The sequence below is a fragment of the Apodemus sylvaticus genome, chromosome 12 (assembly GCF_947179515.1).
Source record: "Apodemus sylvaticus chromosome 12, mApoSyl1.1, whole genome shotgun sequence".
Classification (NCBI taxonomy): domain Eukaryota; kingdom Metazoa; phylum Chordata; class Mammalia; order Rodentia; family Muridae; genus Apodemus; species Apodemus sylvaticus.
In genome coordinates, this window is record NC_067483.1 from 96,438,744 (window position 1) to 96,452,740 (window position 13,997).

The window sequence follows — 13,997 nt, forward strand, 5'->3', positions numbered from 1 at the left end:
CCTTAAACTTTATTTAATTACAGTAGCTTGCTGGGAACTCTGAACAATGTTCCTGGTTTCACCTTGCAGTTCAGAATTAAGCTTTGAAAAACGTCTTCTAGATAACTCTGTGATGTGTATTCATTAAACCAACCAAGAGAGAGGTGGACCTATCTAAAAATCCTAAGGATGTGCTCTTATGATAGCTTTTTATCCACTCATGAAAAGAATATAGAATTTTCTATTGTCACACTGAACACAAGTGGCAGAACCCAGACCAATCGTTTGTTCTGGGACTACACCCTGTTGTTCATGGTGAATGGCAACACAGAGAGACTGAAATTTGATTTGTTCTCTGAGTTTCTCGTGAGGAATTCTTTCCAGCACATGGGTACTTCAATGTGAGTTTCTTCTGCAGTCCTATGTGTGATTTACTCTGATACAACCTCTGTCGCTAACCTTTAGGCTTGCAAAACTTTTTATGACTTTACCAAAGAGTTTTCTAAATCCAGACATTTCTAAATCCAGGCAGAAAAACTCTCAGCCAAGTTTTATGAACAAGGAAAAGTGAAATTCTATTCGTTTCCATGCCTCAGATAGGAAAAGATTGTGTTTCCAAAGGTCTTTGTCTTTGAATATTCTTTAACATGAACCCACATGTGTCCAGGATGTGTGGGTCTCAGATTAGGAACCTTGGTATTTAGAACTTAAAATCTTAACCTCTAATTTTCCTGTTCCATTAATGGCAATTTGACCGGTTCCGAATTGGTCTACTTGTCTACACAGCTTTTCACAGCCCTGCCCTGTAATTTTCTTTTCCTGTTAGCTTAACCTAGGATTCTATTTTCAAAGCTTAGAAATACAAGCTTCGTTGTGCACTTGGACCATATCATTACCACTCACAACCAGCCAGTGGGCAATCCAGAACGAGTGGCTTTGACTCAAGACTTAATTTTCTTATCTTTGTGGGGAGGGAGCTTGGCATTTGAGAGTATTTGCTGCTCTTCGAGAGGCCCTGGTTCAGTTCCATGCTTCCACACCTGCAACTGCCTGGAGCTCCAGTTACAAGGGGGAAATCTAATGCCCTCTTCTGGCCCTTGTCGGTACTGCACACAAAATGCAAATACCACACTCAGGCATTCACATTAAATAAACAAACAAATAAGTAAATTCTTAAAAGAGAGAGGTTACCATTATCCTAAAGTCGAATTCATTCATTTAATCACCTGGTGAATGATTGAACTTCTTCTCTGTGCTATAAACTAGACACAGGAACCTTGTTCACAAAAATAACATACTCCAACCTTTTGAAGCTGGTGTTCCGCTCTTAAGAGAGAACATGGCTCTGTTTGGCAGCACAGGACTACTGGGAAGCTGCTCCTCTAGCTTGCATTACTGCTGCAGCCGTGGCGTGACCCTTCTGCCTGATCCTCGCCTCCAGTCTCGAGTTTTAATCCATCATTCGCCAGGCAGCCATACTTTAATACATTCAAGTTCTTCTCTTGTTTGTAGATAACCCCCAAATTTCCTGCAGAAATCATGACATCTAACAGTCACTTGGGTTACCCACAGGGTCTTCCTCAGGCCCAGGCTTAAGGACATGAAGAATGGTGTCACCATTAACTGAAAGAAGAAACTTAGGGAGCCTAGAGTTTGTCCACTGAGAATGGGGAATTGAGGGGGGGGCAGCAAGTATAGCTCGTTCTGCTTGTAATCTCCTGTTGAGATGGAGGTCACTCTAGGCTGGGGAATGGCTAAGACAGGAAAGAGGGTGTTATACAGCATCAGGATCTAAATTGGATCCCCAAATTTAGACTCAACATTAAAAACAGATAAATAAACAGGTATGGTACACACACTTATGATTTAGGTCTTGAGTGGCAGAGACAAATGGGTCCTCAGGCCTCATCAGTCAGACAGCCTAGCCTACTTGATGGATTCCAGGTCAGCGAGAGAGCCTGTTTCTAAACGAGAAGATGGTTTATGCCAGGAGCAAGAGCCAAGGATGTCCTCTGGCCTCTACATGCATGCATGAATCACACACACACACACACACACACACACGTGTCCATTCACATGTTAGTACATGCGTACATGCACACGCGGCTCAGTCTGAGTTGCTAGGTTCTCCCCAGTCAAGCATATTTCTAAAGACCATGGGGCAGCAGGGTGCTAATCTGCCCTGTTTGTACCCACTGTGCACATAATCTGAAGCACCTCAGGGTCACTCAGTACTTCCTTCTGTTGGGACTCACACCTACACAAGCAGAGCCACCTTTTCTTCTGTAGACCACACCCCTCGAGTGTCCTCAGGTGCTGTGATGTTCACTATGTGAGGTTGCCAATGGGTTTCCTTGTTTTGATGGTAATAACAAACTTATTGATACGCAGCACGTAACTAACCGTAAATGTCCCGCACTCCCCCATCGGTGAGATAATTCAGTCAAAGCCTCTATTACAGTCTCCATCCAAAGCTCATCTTCTTGCCTTTAAAAGTGTATGTTTCTTCATGACCATATAAAACTTAACAGGCATTTAATTATAGGAATAGCTGGTGAATAGATTTCAAAAAAAAAAAAAACCCCACTACTTTCTTTAGGAACTGCTGGTGAAAAAAATGACAGTTATTGAACCCAAATTTCATATGTATTTAAGGCCCATAAGTCTCACTGACAGAGTGGACTGTCCTAGCTCAATAATTAATGCCCTGGGAAATCTCCAGGTAGACAGTGATTTGGATATTTTATGGGCTATTATGTCAAAGATCCATGTCAGACAAGACGCTTACACAATGGTCTGCAGAAAAATTATTGTCACAAGCAAACTGGAGTTGTTTTTTATTTTTAAATGCACTTTAAGTAAACCTAGGGAGGATATGTGACACCCTCCGTAATCGCCACCTGTTTTAAGTGACAGGTGCCTTCGTTTTTATTTACCATGAGAGTGTATCTTTGACTGCGACCATTATGAATGTTTAAACAGCTCTTGCCTTTGGAGCGCACGTTGCAGTGTTTTCCGACCTGTGTTCTGTGCACGGCTTCCCTGCTACTCCAAGCTGCCCCTTACCTTTCAGAGATAACCTTGTGTGGGGACATCGTTCTGAAAGCACAGAGGCATTGGTGGCCTTGTGAGAGGCGATTGTGCATCTTTCTCTTTCTCTCCCGCTGCACAGGAGGCCTGCTTCCTGAGACTCCGGTGGAGTTCAGCATCTTGCTCAGTGGTGGACGCGTGGCACTCTTAGCCTTCTCGGTCGGACACCGACAATCCGCACACCTGAAAAACCTGGCTCCCTTCACACAGTATGAAATACGGATCCAGGCCTGTCAAAATGGTGACTATCTTAGAAACTTGACCTGAGCTTTTGTGAAAAGTATCTCAAAATATTTTTTCCTTTAAAAAAAAAAGAAAAAAGAAGTTAAAATACAAAGAGTAATGATTAACTTCTGATTTGTGGTAGAATGATTGCCCAGAAAAATCAGAGCCTGCCATTCATTGAAGCATTCGACATCCCTACACATCGCATGAATATTTAAATACATAAAAAATACATTAAAAAGCTACATTAAAATGGTAGCTTTGTAAAGCCTTGTTTTATAAGGCCTTTTAAAAGAAGACACACAGCTCACAGAGAGGCTGTTAGGAACATAAAAAAATAGGCTCTAAAATAAATTTCATAGAAAATTTATTAAACCTGATCTTATTTAAACATTTTCAGGAGGGAGAAGGGGAGAGTTAAGATCTAAACTGCAAGCCAAGCTCGGTGGCACATGCCTGTAAGCCCAGCACTCGGGAGGGAGGCAGAGGCAGGCGGACCTCTGAGACTGGAGCCAGCCTGGTCTACAGAAGGAGTTCTAGAATAGCCAGGGGCTATCTTGAAAAAACAAATAATAAAAAATGGAGTTGAATTGTACGCAAATGAGTCCATATATTTGATGGTGTTTCCTTGGAGCCAATGCCTTGGGTTTGAAGTCTGTGCTTTAGCCTGTGGCCTGGTGGAAACACTGCTATCTTAGACAGAATTCCTTCTTCCCTGTCATGGAGGACTGAAGAGACATAAACTGATATTCAGAAGAGGAAAATATGGAATCCAGAGAGAACATTATACATTATTGCCATTTGGGCAAAACAAACATATAAGGTTAAGCACTGTGGCACACACGTTTAATCCCAACACTTAGAGGCTGAAGCAGGCAGAGCTCTGCAAGTTCAAGGCCAACCAGGTCTACTCAGCAAGCCACAGGATAGCCAAGCCTACATAGATTCTGTCTCAAACCAACAAATAGATCATATTGTGTGTAATAGTGTAGTACAGCCTATATATGATAAATAATACCTGGTCTCAAAATGAGATGCAATTCTCACAGAGAGAGTATTTTGCTTCACCTTGGAGAAGTCCACTGGTCTGTGCTCTCCCACACCCTTGTCTTGCTACCCTAGACGTGGTTCAAGTTTCAGAGCTGGTCTTGATAATTCATATCAGAAACCCCAAGTCCATTGTTGACTTTGCCCTACAAACCAGGCCAAGGTTTGTTTGAAGGGATTACTCTCCATGATCCAGCCTTTCCCTCAGCAACATGGAAATAGCTTCCACATGAAGCTCTCTCGACTTAAGGGAAACCTCACCACATGCCTGAGCTATGTTATGGATGTCCAGGAGACTTGGAGTTACTCGTTCAGTATCTGTGCATCTAAACAACAGAGGTTAGTTTAATGCATTAAGCACTATTAAGTGCACTATTTGTGCAGGTCATTCACACCCTCATGAAATTCAAATGGCATCCCTTTTTAACTAGAATAACTGCAACAGAAATGGAAGCCAGGTCAATCAAGCCTGTGGTTTTTTTTTTGCCTACCAGATGGTTACTGAACGAACCATCTAAACATGATCTTGTATTTTACTGTTCAAATTCTATTGCCAACCATAGGACCAGACTGAAGCATGTGTGCAGCACACCAGACATGTTATTATCATGGCACTGTTACCCCCATATAACTGTGTGACATTGTGCACGGCTGGACAAATTAACAAACCCCTGGGTTGCCTTTGCAGCGAGCTGTGGAGTCAGCTCTGGGACATATGTCAGAACAGGTGAAGCAGCGCCAGCGGGCCTAGTGCCCCCTCTTCTGAAGGCTCTGGGGTCACATTGCATAGACGTTAGGTGGACGCCACCTACAAGACCCAATGGAATCATCACCGGCTACATCGTTCACAGGTGAGAGGTTCTCGATCAGGGGTGCGTGCCATCCGAGGAGCTCCACTTCACACAGGGGACAGAAGGGCATACATATTCTATGGAGTGCATGCTGGTGGAGACCATGTTGGAAGCTGTGACCTCTGACACTCTGCCCCAAACCAGGGCCTACAGTTACCACGTGACCTTTCCTTGAGATCTGTTTGACAGTTGAGACTCTAAAGCCTTTGGTTTCTGATTTGTTTTGTTGTTTTTGTTGTTGTTGTTGTTTCATCTCCGTAACTCCTGCCCTATGTGCTGATGTCTTTGTTTCTCCTTGTCCTGTCCATTTGTCTTTGCTTCTTTGTATTTGTGCGATTCTAGATCAAAATCAGGGCCTTAAACGGGCCTCTGAGTCCCCAGCCCTTCCATTCAGCTTTAAGCCTCTTTTCTTAGATGGCTAATGGTAGAATTCTCCTCACTGTGTGCAGAATTTATTGCATGAATCTCTCTAATGTAAGGGAAGTGAACACAGAAAGAGGGGAAATGGGAAAGGCAGGAGGGACGTGGTTAAGGAGGGACAAGGAGGGATGAAGATGAGGAACGGTGAGGGTGGAGGGGAAGAGAAGGATGGACAGAAGGATGGACGTGAGGAGAGGAGAATGGAGGGAAGGGGAGAAGGGAGGAGAGGGGAGGGGAGGGAGATGAGGGAAGGGGAGAGGGGAGGGGGAGCAGAGGGGAGAGGGGAAGGAAAAGGGGAAAAGAGAGGACAGGAAAGGGAAGGGAGGGGAAAGGGAAGGGGAGAGGAGGGGAGAAGAGACAGAGACACACAGAGGGAAGTTAAAAGTAATAGATGCTCAGAGGCGGAGACCCTGTGTGCCTGGCCTGCAGCGGAAAGCTCGGACAGGTGTGTGGCTGGCAGGCAGGGCAGCACGGGAAGCTCCCCTCCAAAAGCCATGTCTACAGAAGTCGGAAAAGTGCAGCCCTGCTCCCACCTCGGCCCCGCCATCCCACCCTCTGCTTTCCAACCCCTGGCACTTCCCACTGCTCTTTGTTTGGTCCATGGACCCTGGACCTTCGGCCATAGTTACTATAGGCATTAGACTCTTTAATCCTGACCCTTCTTTGGTGATCAACTAAGGGTTTGTAGGCAAAACAAATGGGAAGGGGAAAACTATGGCTATATGTGTAGCCAGAAATGTAACCATAGTTTATATATTGGTTTATATTATAGCTGTAAATGGCATTGCCTAAAATGAGCAAGCCCAACTACTCAGCAAACAGTAATTTGAAAAATAATGTTTCTGATTCACACACATTGTGGACATAGAGCCAGCTTACGCAAAGGGGCACTAAGGACTTCAGTATAGACTCCCAGAGATCCGGCCTCCAGAAATCATCTCCTTCCAGTTACTTAATGCTAATTGCAAGGGAAAGGTGCATCAAATTCCTGCTCTGGATGAAAGGAAATAGGCCACTGTCAGAGAGCGGCCAAGGCTCCAGTCTGCTGGGTTTGTAAACAAAGCTCCTGATTACAGTGAGCATTCCATGACAGCTACAGCAAAGGAAAGCAGGAACCAGAATGCAGAAAGGCTGCTTCAGTGAAAAATACTGTAAATTGAATTTGACAGCATTTGATGGCATTTGATTATTCTAGTCACAGGCAAACAATGATATAAAGAGTAATATGAAACAGAATGTGTTACTGCCTAGCTGACTCCGACGCAATAAACCTTCCCCCAGCGTGACACAATCACTTCACCATCATAATTGTGGCCTGTTTGATACCTCTGAGTACAGCGGAAGGGCGCTGACTGACATAGATACATTTTGTTTTTTATTTAAAGTGAAATGAAAATGGTGCACCGGGGCCCCAGATACAATCGTTATATTCACCTGCAGAGGCATGAATCACTTGGCAGTTATTCCAGCTGAAGTTTAAATGTGCTTAGACAACAACAATATCAAATTTTTCTTAGATAGCTGTAGAAAAAAAAAATAAGGAATTTGTAAGGACAGAAATAGCATGTGGACGCACAGTTCTTTTTCATCCTGCGACGAGGACGCGGGCCCCTTGCACGGCCCCAGCTCGAGCCTGCCGTGCTTCTGAGGAGCTTATGCAGTGCAATTCCTACTCCATCACTCACCCGCTCTCTTCTGTCACCAAAGGAAACGCATTCCGCTGAAACAGAGATGAGGCTTGGCCTATGCAGATATTCCCATCAAATCCCCGGGAGCTAACCTGCCTGGTTCCATTTTTAAAATGCTTGTGGCAGTTCTCACTGATCCCCTGAATTACTTAGCCCACAGCTTACCCCCCAAAGTAATTATTGTTTTCATATTGCTTCTACTATCAAACTGTTAAAAATAGAAAGTGCCTGCCCTAATAAGGAAGTAGGACATTTATGATCTCAAGAACAAAACAGAATGGTATATTGTTTACTTTTCTTATCACTGGGGTTCAGGGAAGGGGGGTTGAGCTCTGCTCATGGTTACTGGGTGGGGAAGGCGTGGCACTATTCCAGGTAGACAGAGAGGCTCCTAACCACAGCAGTGGGGTACAAGTTGGCTTCTTCAAGCCTCACTGGATCAAAAGCAGAAGCTGAGCCCAGCCACAGCTCCCAACTGCTCCTAAGCCCATAGCTCTGCTTGTTCGCATCTTAAAGGTTCCACAACCTGTCAAAACAGCACCACCATCTGGAGACCAAGAGTTCCGACGCCCAGGCCTGTGAGGAGCATTCCATATTTAAGTCACCATAACCTGTTAATGACAGACTCTTGATGTGAATGTCCCAGCTTAAATTTCCAGTTACCAAGGCTGCCTGGTTAACTCCATGCAAGTCATAATGGAAGTTTTCTATAAGAATTGTTATAAACAATGAGGAAGCTGAGGTTAGTGTTTTATAGCTTATTTCTTATCAAGAATCAGGCAAGGCCGGTTGGTATGTTCACATTTTCCTCAAAGAGAGGTTGGTTAGCATAAAGACTCTTCATCAGGTCCACAGCCTTATAAATGGTAAAATTCTCTATCTACAAAATCCACCCAAGGTGCTTTCTTAGGAATTGACAAAGCACTTAGTAAAATTATCTCCACCCACTGGGAGCTTCCATGTAAATAGAGATGAAATTACATAGTGCTTATAGTCTCGGGAACCTTCCCTTTTAAATGAATAATGATATTTGAACTATCTATGTGCATTAGAAGTCAAAAGTGCATACAAAGACACCTTAACACTGTGAAAAAGGAAAGGAAAAACAAAGGTGAAACTTCCTTTGGGTGTGAAGAAAGCCTTTAGGTTGGTGTTTCCAAGCAGGAAACAGAAATGATTCCATAGAATGGATGGGTAAAGTGAGTTAAAACTGACGGAAGGCAACCATTAAATCAAAGACAAAGAAACATTAAATATAATTTGTGTTGTGTGAAAAGGCATATATGGGCATTGAGTTAGATGATAAATAGCTTAGATATGTACATACATGCATATCTAAGACACAGAGCTCTTTAAGCTTTAATTCTTATTACTAATGATCTTATTACATAATACCTGATAAAAAGCATGATGAATGACAGAGTGGGAGACATGCAAGTACTCTTTGGAAACTTTAGAGGTGTGTGTCACTTACTTTTCATTGCTGTGACAAAATACCAAAACCAGAAGGGGTTTATGGACAAACGGGTTTTTTTGGCTCCTGTTCAGAGGGGGGAGGGGTCCATAGTGTTGGGGGATGAGTGGCAGCAAGAAGCCAAAGTGAGAAGCTGAGAAAGCACATCTTTAACTGCAAAAGGAAGCAGAGGAAGACCCGAAAGTGAGGGAGACTCTAGACTCTCACACCTGCTTCCTTCCTCAAGGCTGCATCTACTCAAGGTTCCATAACCTTCCCAAGAGACCCTACCAACTGGGGACCCCAGGTGCTCACAAACAACCAGTCAGGGACCCCAGGTGTTCAGATATCTGAGACTACAGGGATTGTTTGTTTGTTTTCATTCAAACCACCACCATAGAGTAACTATTTTTAGAATATTCATGGAATATTTCATGATATCAATGTGATTTAGATTAGTCCTTCCAAAGGAAGACCTTGGGGACTACTGACATTTTAAGAGAAACATGTTTAATAGGAAAGAATATTTACCCACAGCAGTATGAAAGGTTGCATAACTCATTCCTATAACCTAGCTCAGACATAGATAATCATGAGTAGATGTGAACACTGGTCATTTTAATGTATTAACATCGATGCATTATGCTTTCTTTTATATAAAAAGCAATCATATTTCTCACACTTTTCTCCTGGAGGTTTCTGTTTATTCGTCTATAATCTTCATACAGTAAATCTCTTTGTAATCACGTTAACAATAACACATTGATTGTTTCTCCCAATTCTTTTATGGCTCTTCTTATTTCTAAAACAAATTAGTTTGTGAACAGGAGTAAGATAAAGATTCCAGTCTTCATTAGAAAAGAGTTTCTCCACAGTAGTTTATGAATTACCAGTTTGATATGCCACCTTTTCAAAATTCATTATTTAGTCTATTTAAGGAACACACACACACAGACACATATACATACTTTATATATATGATATATATTTTAATGTATATAATATACAATGCACATATATAAATATGCATATATTTGTGTTGTATATATCACATATAAATATATAATATGTGTGATAGACATAATACACATATGTATAAATACATATATATGTACCTAATACACCTATGTATATATGTATGTATACATATAGATACACACACACACACACATACTGTGGTAGATTGAACTTAAACTGACCTGGCAGTGAAGGTATTATAGGTGTCAATAAAATAAGAAAATTCCCCAACACCAAAGTCCATAGTTGAAATACTTGTCATGTGTAGCTAGAGTCAAAAGTACTCTCGAACAGACTTAGGTCATCTGAATGTTGACTTCGGCTAGACTTTAACAGGCCAGGCTGACCAACTTAGGTTCTCAGGGTTGTGTGTTTGTGTGTGTGCGCGCGTGCGCATGTACGTGTGCGTGTGTGCGTGTGCGTGTGCGCGTGCGCGCGCGCGTGTGTGTGTGTGTGTGTGTGTGTGTGTGTGTGTTTTAATATTGAACCAAAAGTAATATAAAGAAACAGCATGATCATAGAAAGAACTGTGACCAAAGGATGTGGCTTTTCCACTTCCTGTAGTGCAGGCAGTAACTTGGGTGAGTTATCTATAAAGTTATGCAGAGTTGGGTTCAATAACATAAAGAATGGTTGACCTCTGCAAGTTTCATAAGAAATAGTGAAAGGATACCTGTGAAGTACTGCATCAAATGCAAAGCAAAATTGGGAGGTGGAGCTGGAAGCCATGGGTACTTAGTGAAGAATAAGGGAAGATTCTTGGTGTCAGAAGTAGGCTCTGTAGCAAGGTACCTAATATGTCTGCTTTTCTTTAAGAAAAGTGCATTTTTCTTTACATTTATAGGTAGGTGAAAGTGTTTAGATTATTAGAAACCAAAATAATGACAACATACCTGTCTCAAGTGACAGGTACGAAGAGTCTTCTCAATCCTACTAATGTTCATTTATTGTCATCTTTTACAGTCAATGTGTTATATGGTGTGGTAAAGGCAAATTTGTAACGAATGAGTCCAGTTGCAATCTGCCATTCCTCTCCATGATTTTTCTATTTCCTTCTTTCTGTAGACATCACTTTCTATAGCAGTCAAGGTGTAATGAGAGAGAGAGAGAAAGAGAGAGAGAGAGAGAGAGAGAGAGAGAGAGAGAGAGAGAGAGAACACCCAATTACTTTAACCATTTAACTAAGGGATTTAATGTTAGTAGCCACGCAGGATAAATGTGTTAATTAGGTAACAGAAGAACTAAGAAGAAAATTCCAGGATAACTTGGGAGTGGCAGTTGTACAAAAGTAGGAGGCACCTTAGGGGCTGAGGGAACAAAGGAAGCAGACAGAGTTATTGAAAGAGAGAAATCCAGAGGTAGAGCCCTGAGCAACTGGGTTCCAGAATTCCAAGAAGGGTGTGTCTGTGCCACTGGCTCCTTGGGGAGGAAACAGAAAAACTTAGCTGTTTTCTCAAATGAAATTAACTTTATACTGGACATATCTTCTCTTCCCAAGTGGGGGATTCCTTGCTGGAAAGATGCTCAGAGTAACAGCTACAAAAGGAAACAAGAAGAGAGTCAGTTCCTCTCGCCCTTGAATGTCCTGATCCCATCTGATACCCACTGTTGACAGAACCCAGCATCAAGTTCCTTGATAAAGCCAAAATGGAGATCTCAGCCTCTATGCTATGCAATAAGTATATTTAAAATATTTAAAGAACGACATTTTATACACAAGATAAGAACAAATGACTGTGGAAAATCTATACTTCCCAGATTCCTATTTATCTTCATCCTTCTCCTAGTGATAGGCAATATTAAATCATCTGTTTTAGAAAAGGAATTGCCCAAATATGCTCTCCATAATGGATGGTCCATGTGTCTGTCCACTGAGCTGAACCTGTAAATACACACTATTCTGGAAGAGCAGGGCCAGTCCATGAACTCTTGACACCCAGTAACTAGGAAAAGGAATGTGTTCTCAAGCTCTTCTCTGGGCATATTCAGATACAAAGAAAGCCTGGCTTGTAACACCACACATGGGATGTAGCATGCTGTTTAGTACTATTAATTTATTATGTAATCAATGTAAGAAATACTTTTCTAGGCTTCTTCCTTTCATTGTTTTGGTGAACACACAGTTACCATCGCACTGCATCTCTGGAAGAGTATAGACCCTTAAAATACCCCCCTCAGACAGCATTTTCTTTTAATGTCATTTTTATGAAAACCATGGCTACATCTCAATTTGGGAATTGATGAGATGTTTAATAGAAATTAATTTAATTGTCATAGCAGGTCTGAAGTAAGACAAGATAGAAAGCGTAACCTTCCTGTAGAACTCTGATAGGTTGCTTACACTGTCCTATCCCAAGCAGTTGTGTTCTAGAATGCTAGCCTGAGTCCTTGGCTGTAAGTGAGTCCTGGGATTCTCATTAGAGCAGAACCCTATCATGCACCCAATACCTGAGACGTGCAGCAAGCACAAGAGACAAATTTGGCACACCTACGTGAATTGTGTAACCTGGTCAAATGAGTGGAAGCAGGTCACAATGAAACCACAGGTCCGCCTCGCAGACATCTCATCTCTAGCTCACCATTTCTTATCCTTAGACCACAGTGATTGGTCCCCTGGAGAAACATCAGATTCCCAGCATGAGAGATTTTTCCACGTCCTGCTTCTATTTTGTGAGAGGTACTGTCATTTGCTTTGTCTTAATCACCCTCTGAGTTTTGATGGGCCCAGTTAATCTGATATGGCAGCATGTGTGTTCCCCAGCGTCTGAAGAGGGTGTTAATTAAAGACTTCTAACAGCCTGGAAAATATTGATTTATTCAACACTCTCTTCTCCACTAGAGACTGAGCTGGAAGAGGAGGGCCCTGCTTTTCATTACGTTCTTCCTCAGCCTAGCTCCCTACTTTGATAAAATATAAGAATTGATAAAGATGGGACCCAAAGGCAGACAAAATCATGAGGCTATATACCTTTAGGACACTGGTTTGAAAAGTAGATGCTTGAACCCTTCATGGACAACTGGGAATATGGAGATGTAACAGGCCCAGTTCCCTTCCCATCAAATGTGTGTTGTGATTTTACACCTGGATAAACAAAAATCTGTTCCCAACTCAACATCAGATACATAAGGCCATCTTAATGAACAATTCGTTTTCTCTTGCCTCAGTGTTTAATGGTTTATATACTCAATACCAAAAGACAGTGAATCAAACTGAATATTGTTAGCAACAAAACCTCCACCATAAGATGACAGAGTAACCTTATACTCTGGAAGTTAGAAGAATATTTTGATAATATTCCCAACTGTGATAGGTTTTAGGAGACATCAAACTCATCCTTTTTCCTTTAAAACTCTCTAACTCAAAACTCCTGGTCCTGTCTTACCATGTGGTTTCCATTGCATGCAGTTCTGTTTCACATTCTCAACTCCTGTCTTTTGAGTAGAGTTGGCTCATCTCTGTATCCCTGCTCCTGAGTCAAAGATGGTGTTTATGTGTGGTTCTTGATGTAGGACCACATGTGTATTAAGAAGTAATAATCATGAGAATGTTTCCTGCTTTGCTAGGGTTATGGTTTAATCAAGATTAATTTAAGTGGAGAGAAAATACATGGCAGATAAGAAATCCATAAAAATACTGTTCAGTCACCCAGCAGGCAAATGCAAGGTATATCACTCTAGGTAAATCTTGGGAAAAAGTGTGGGTTCTCTGGCCATGTCTGTCCCACAGTGGGCCACCTGAAGGTATTTGGGCATAGTGATCCCCAGCATCCCACAGCAACAGAAGGGTCAGCCTTGCTGTGCTTTGTGGTCACCAAAGTCACATCAGTTATCAGAGAGTCATATAAGTTCCAAATTCAGTCACGTGGAGCATCAGTTAGCCAGAGAGTCATATAAGTTCCATATTCAGTCACGTGGAGCATCAGTTACCAGAGAGTCATATAGAACCTAGCACAATCCACCACCACAGGCTTGGGATTCCCCAGACACCAGCCATTGTGTGTCCAGTTCTGTGGTTCTTTGTCCAAGAGTAGAACCTGAATAATATGGTTTGTGCACTCGCCATGCTCTGCTTCTCATCTGGAGGAATAAAAGCATAAAACAATTCTTCATGTACTAGAAAAAACACACAAATTATAATCTGGTGTTCATTTACTGAACTATTCCCCATCATGGACACATGGTCTTCCCAGCTCAGTTAACCAAATCTCAGATCTCACAGGCACACCC

At 42.1% G+C, this 13,997-nt stretch overlaps 1 protein-coding gene across 1 annotated transcript in view; it reads left to right on the forward strand.

Annotated features, from left to right (window-relative positions):
* Ush2a (usherin) overlaps positions 1 to 13,997 on the forward strand; it is a 723,091-nt gene that overhangs the window by 623,530 nt on the left and 85,564 nt on the right. The window contains exons 58-59 of the mRNA XM_052200359.1: positions 3,152 to 3,310; positions 5,030 to 5,192. Coding sequence (XP_052056319.1) covers positions 3,152 to 3,310; positions 5,030 to 5,192 — 322 coding nt within the window. The remainder of the gene's footprint in view (positions 1 to 3,151; positions 3,311 to 5,029; positions 5,193 to 13,997) is intronic.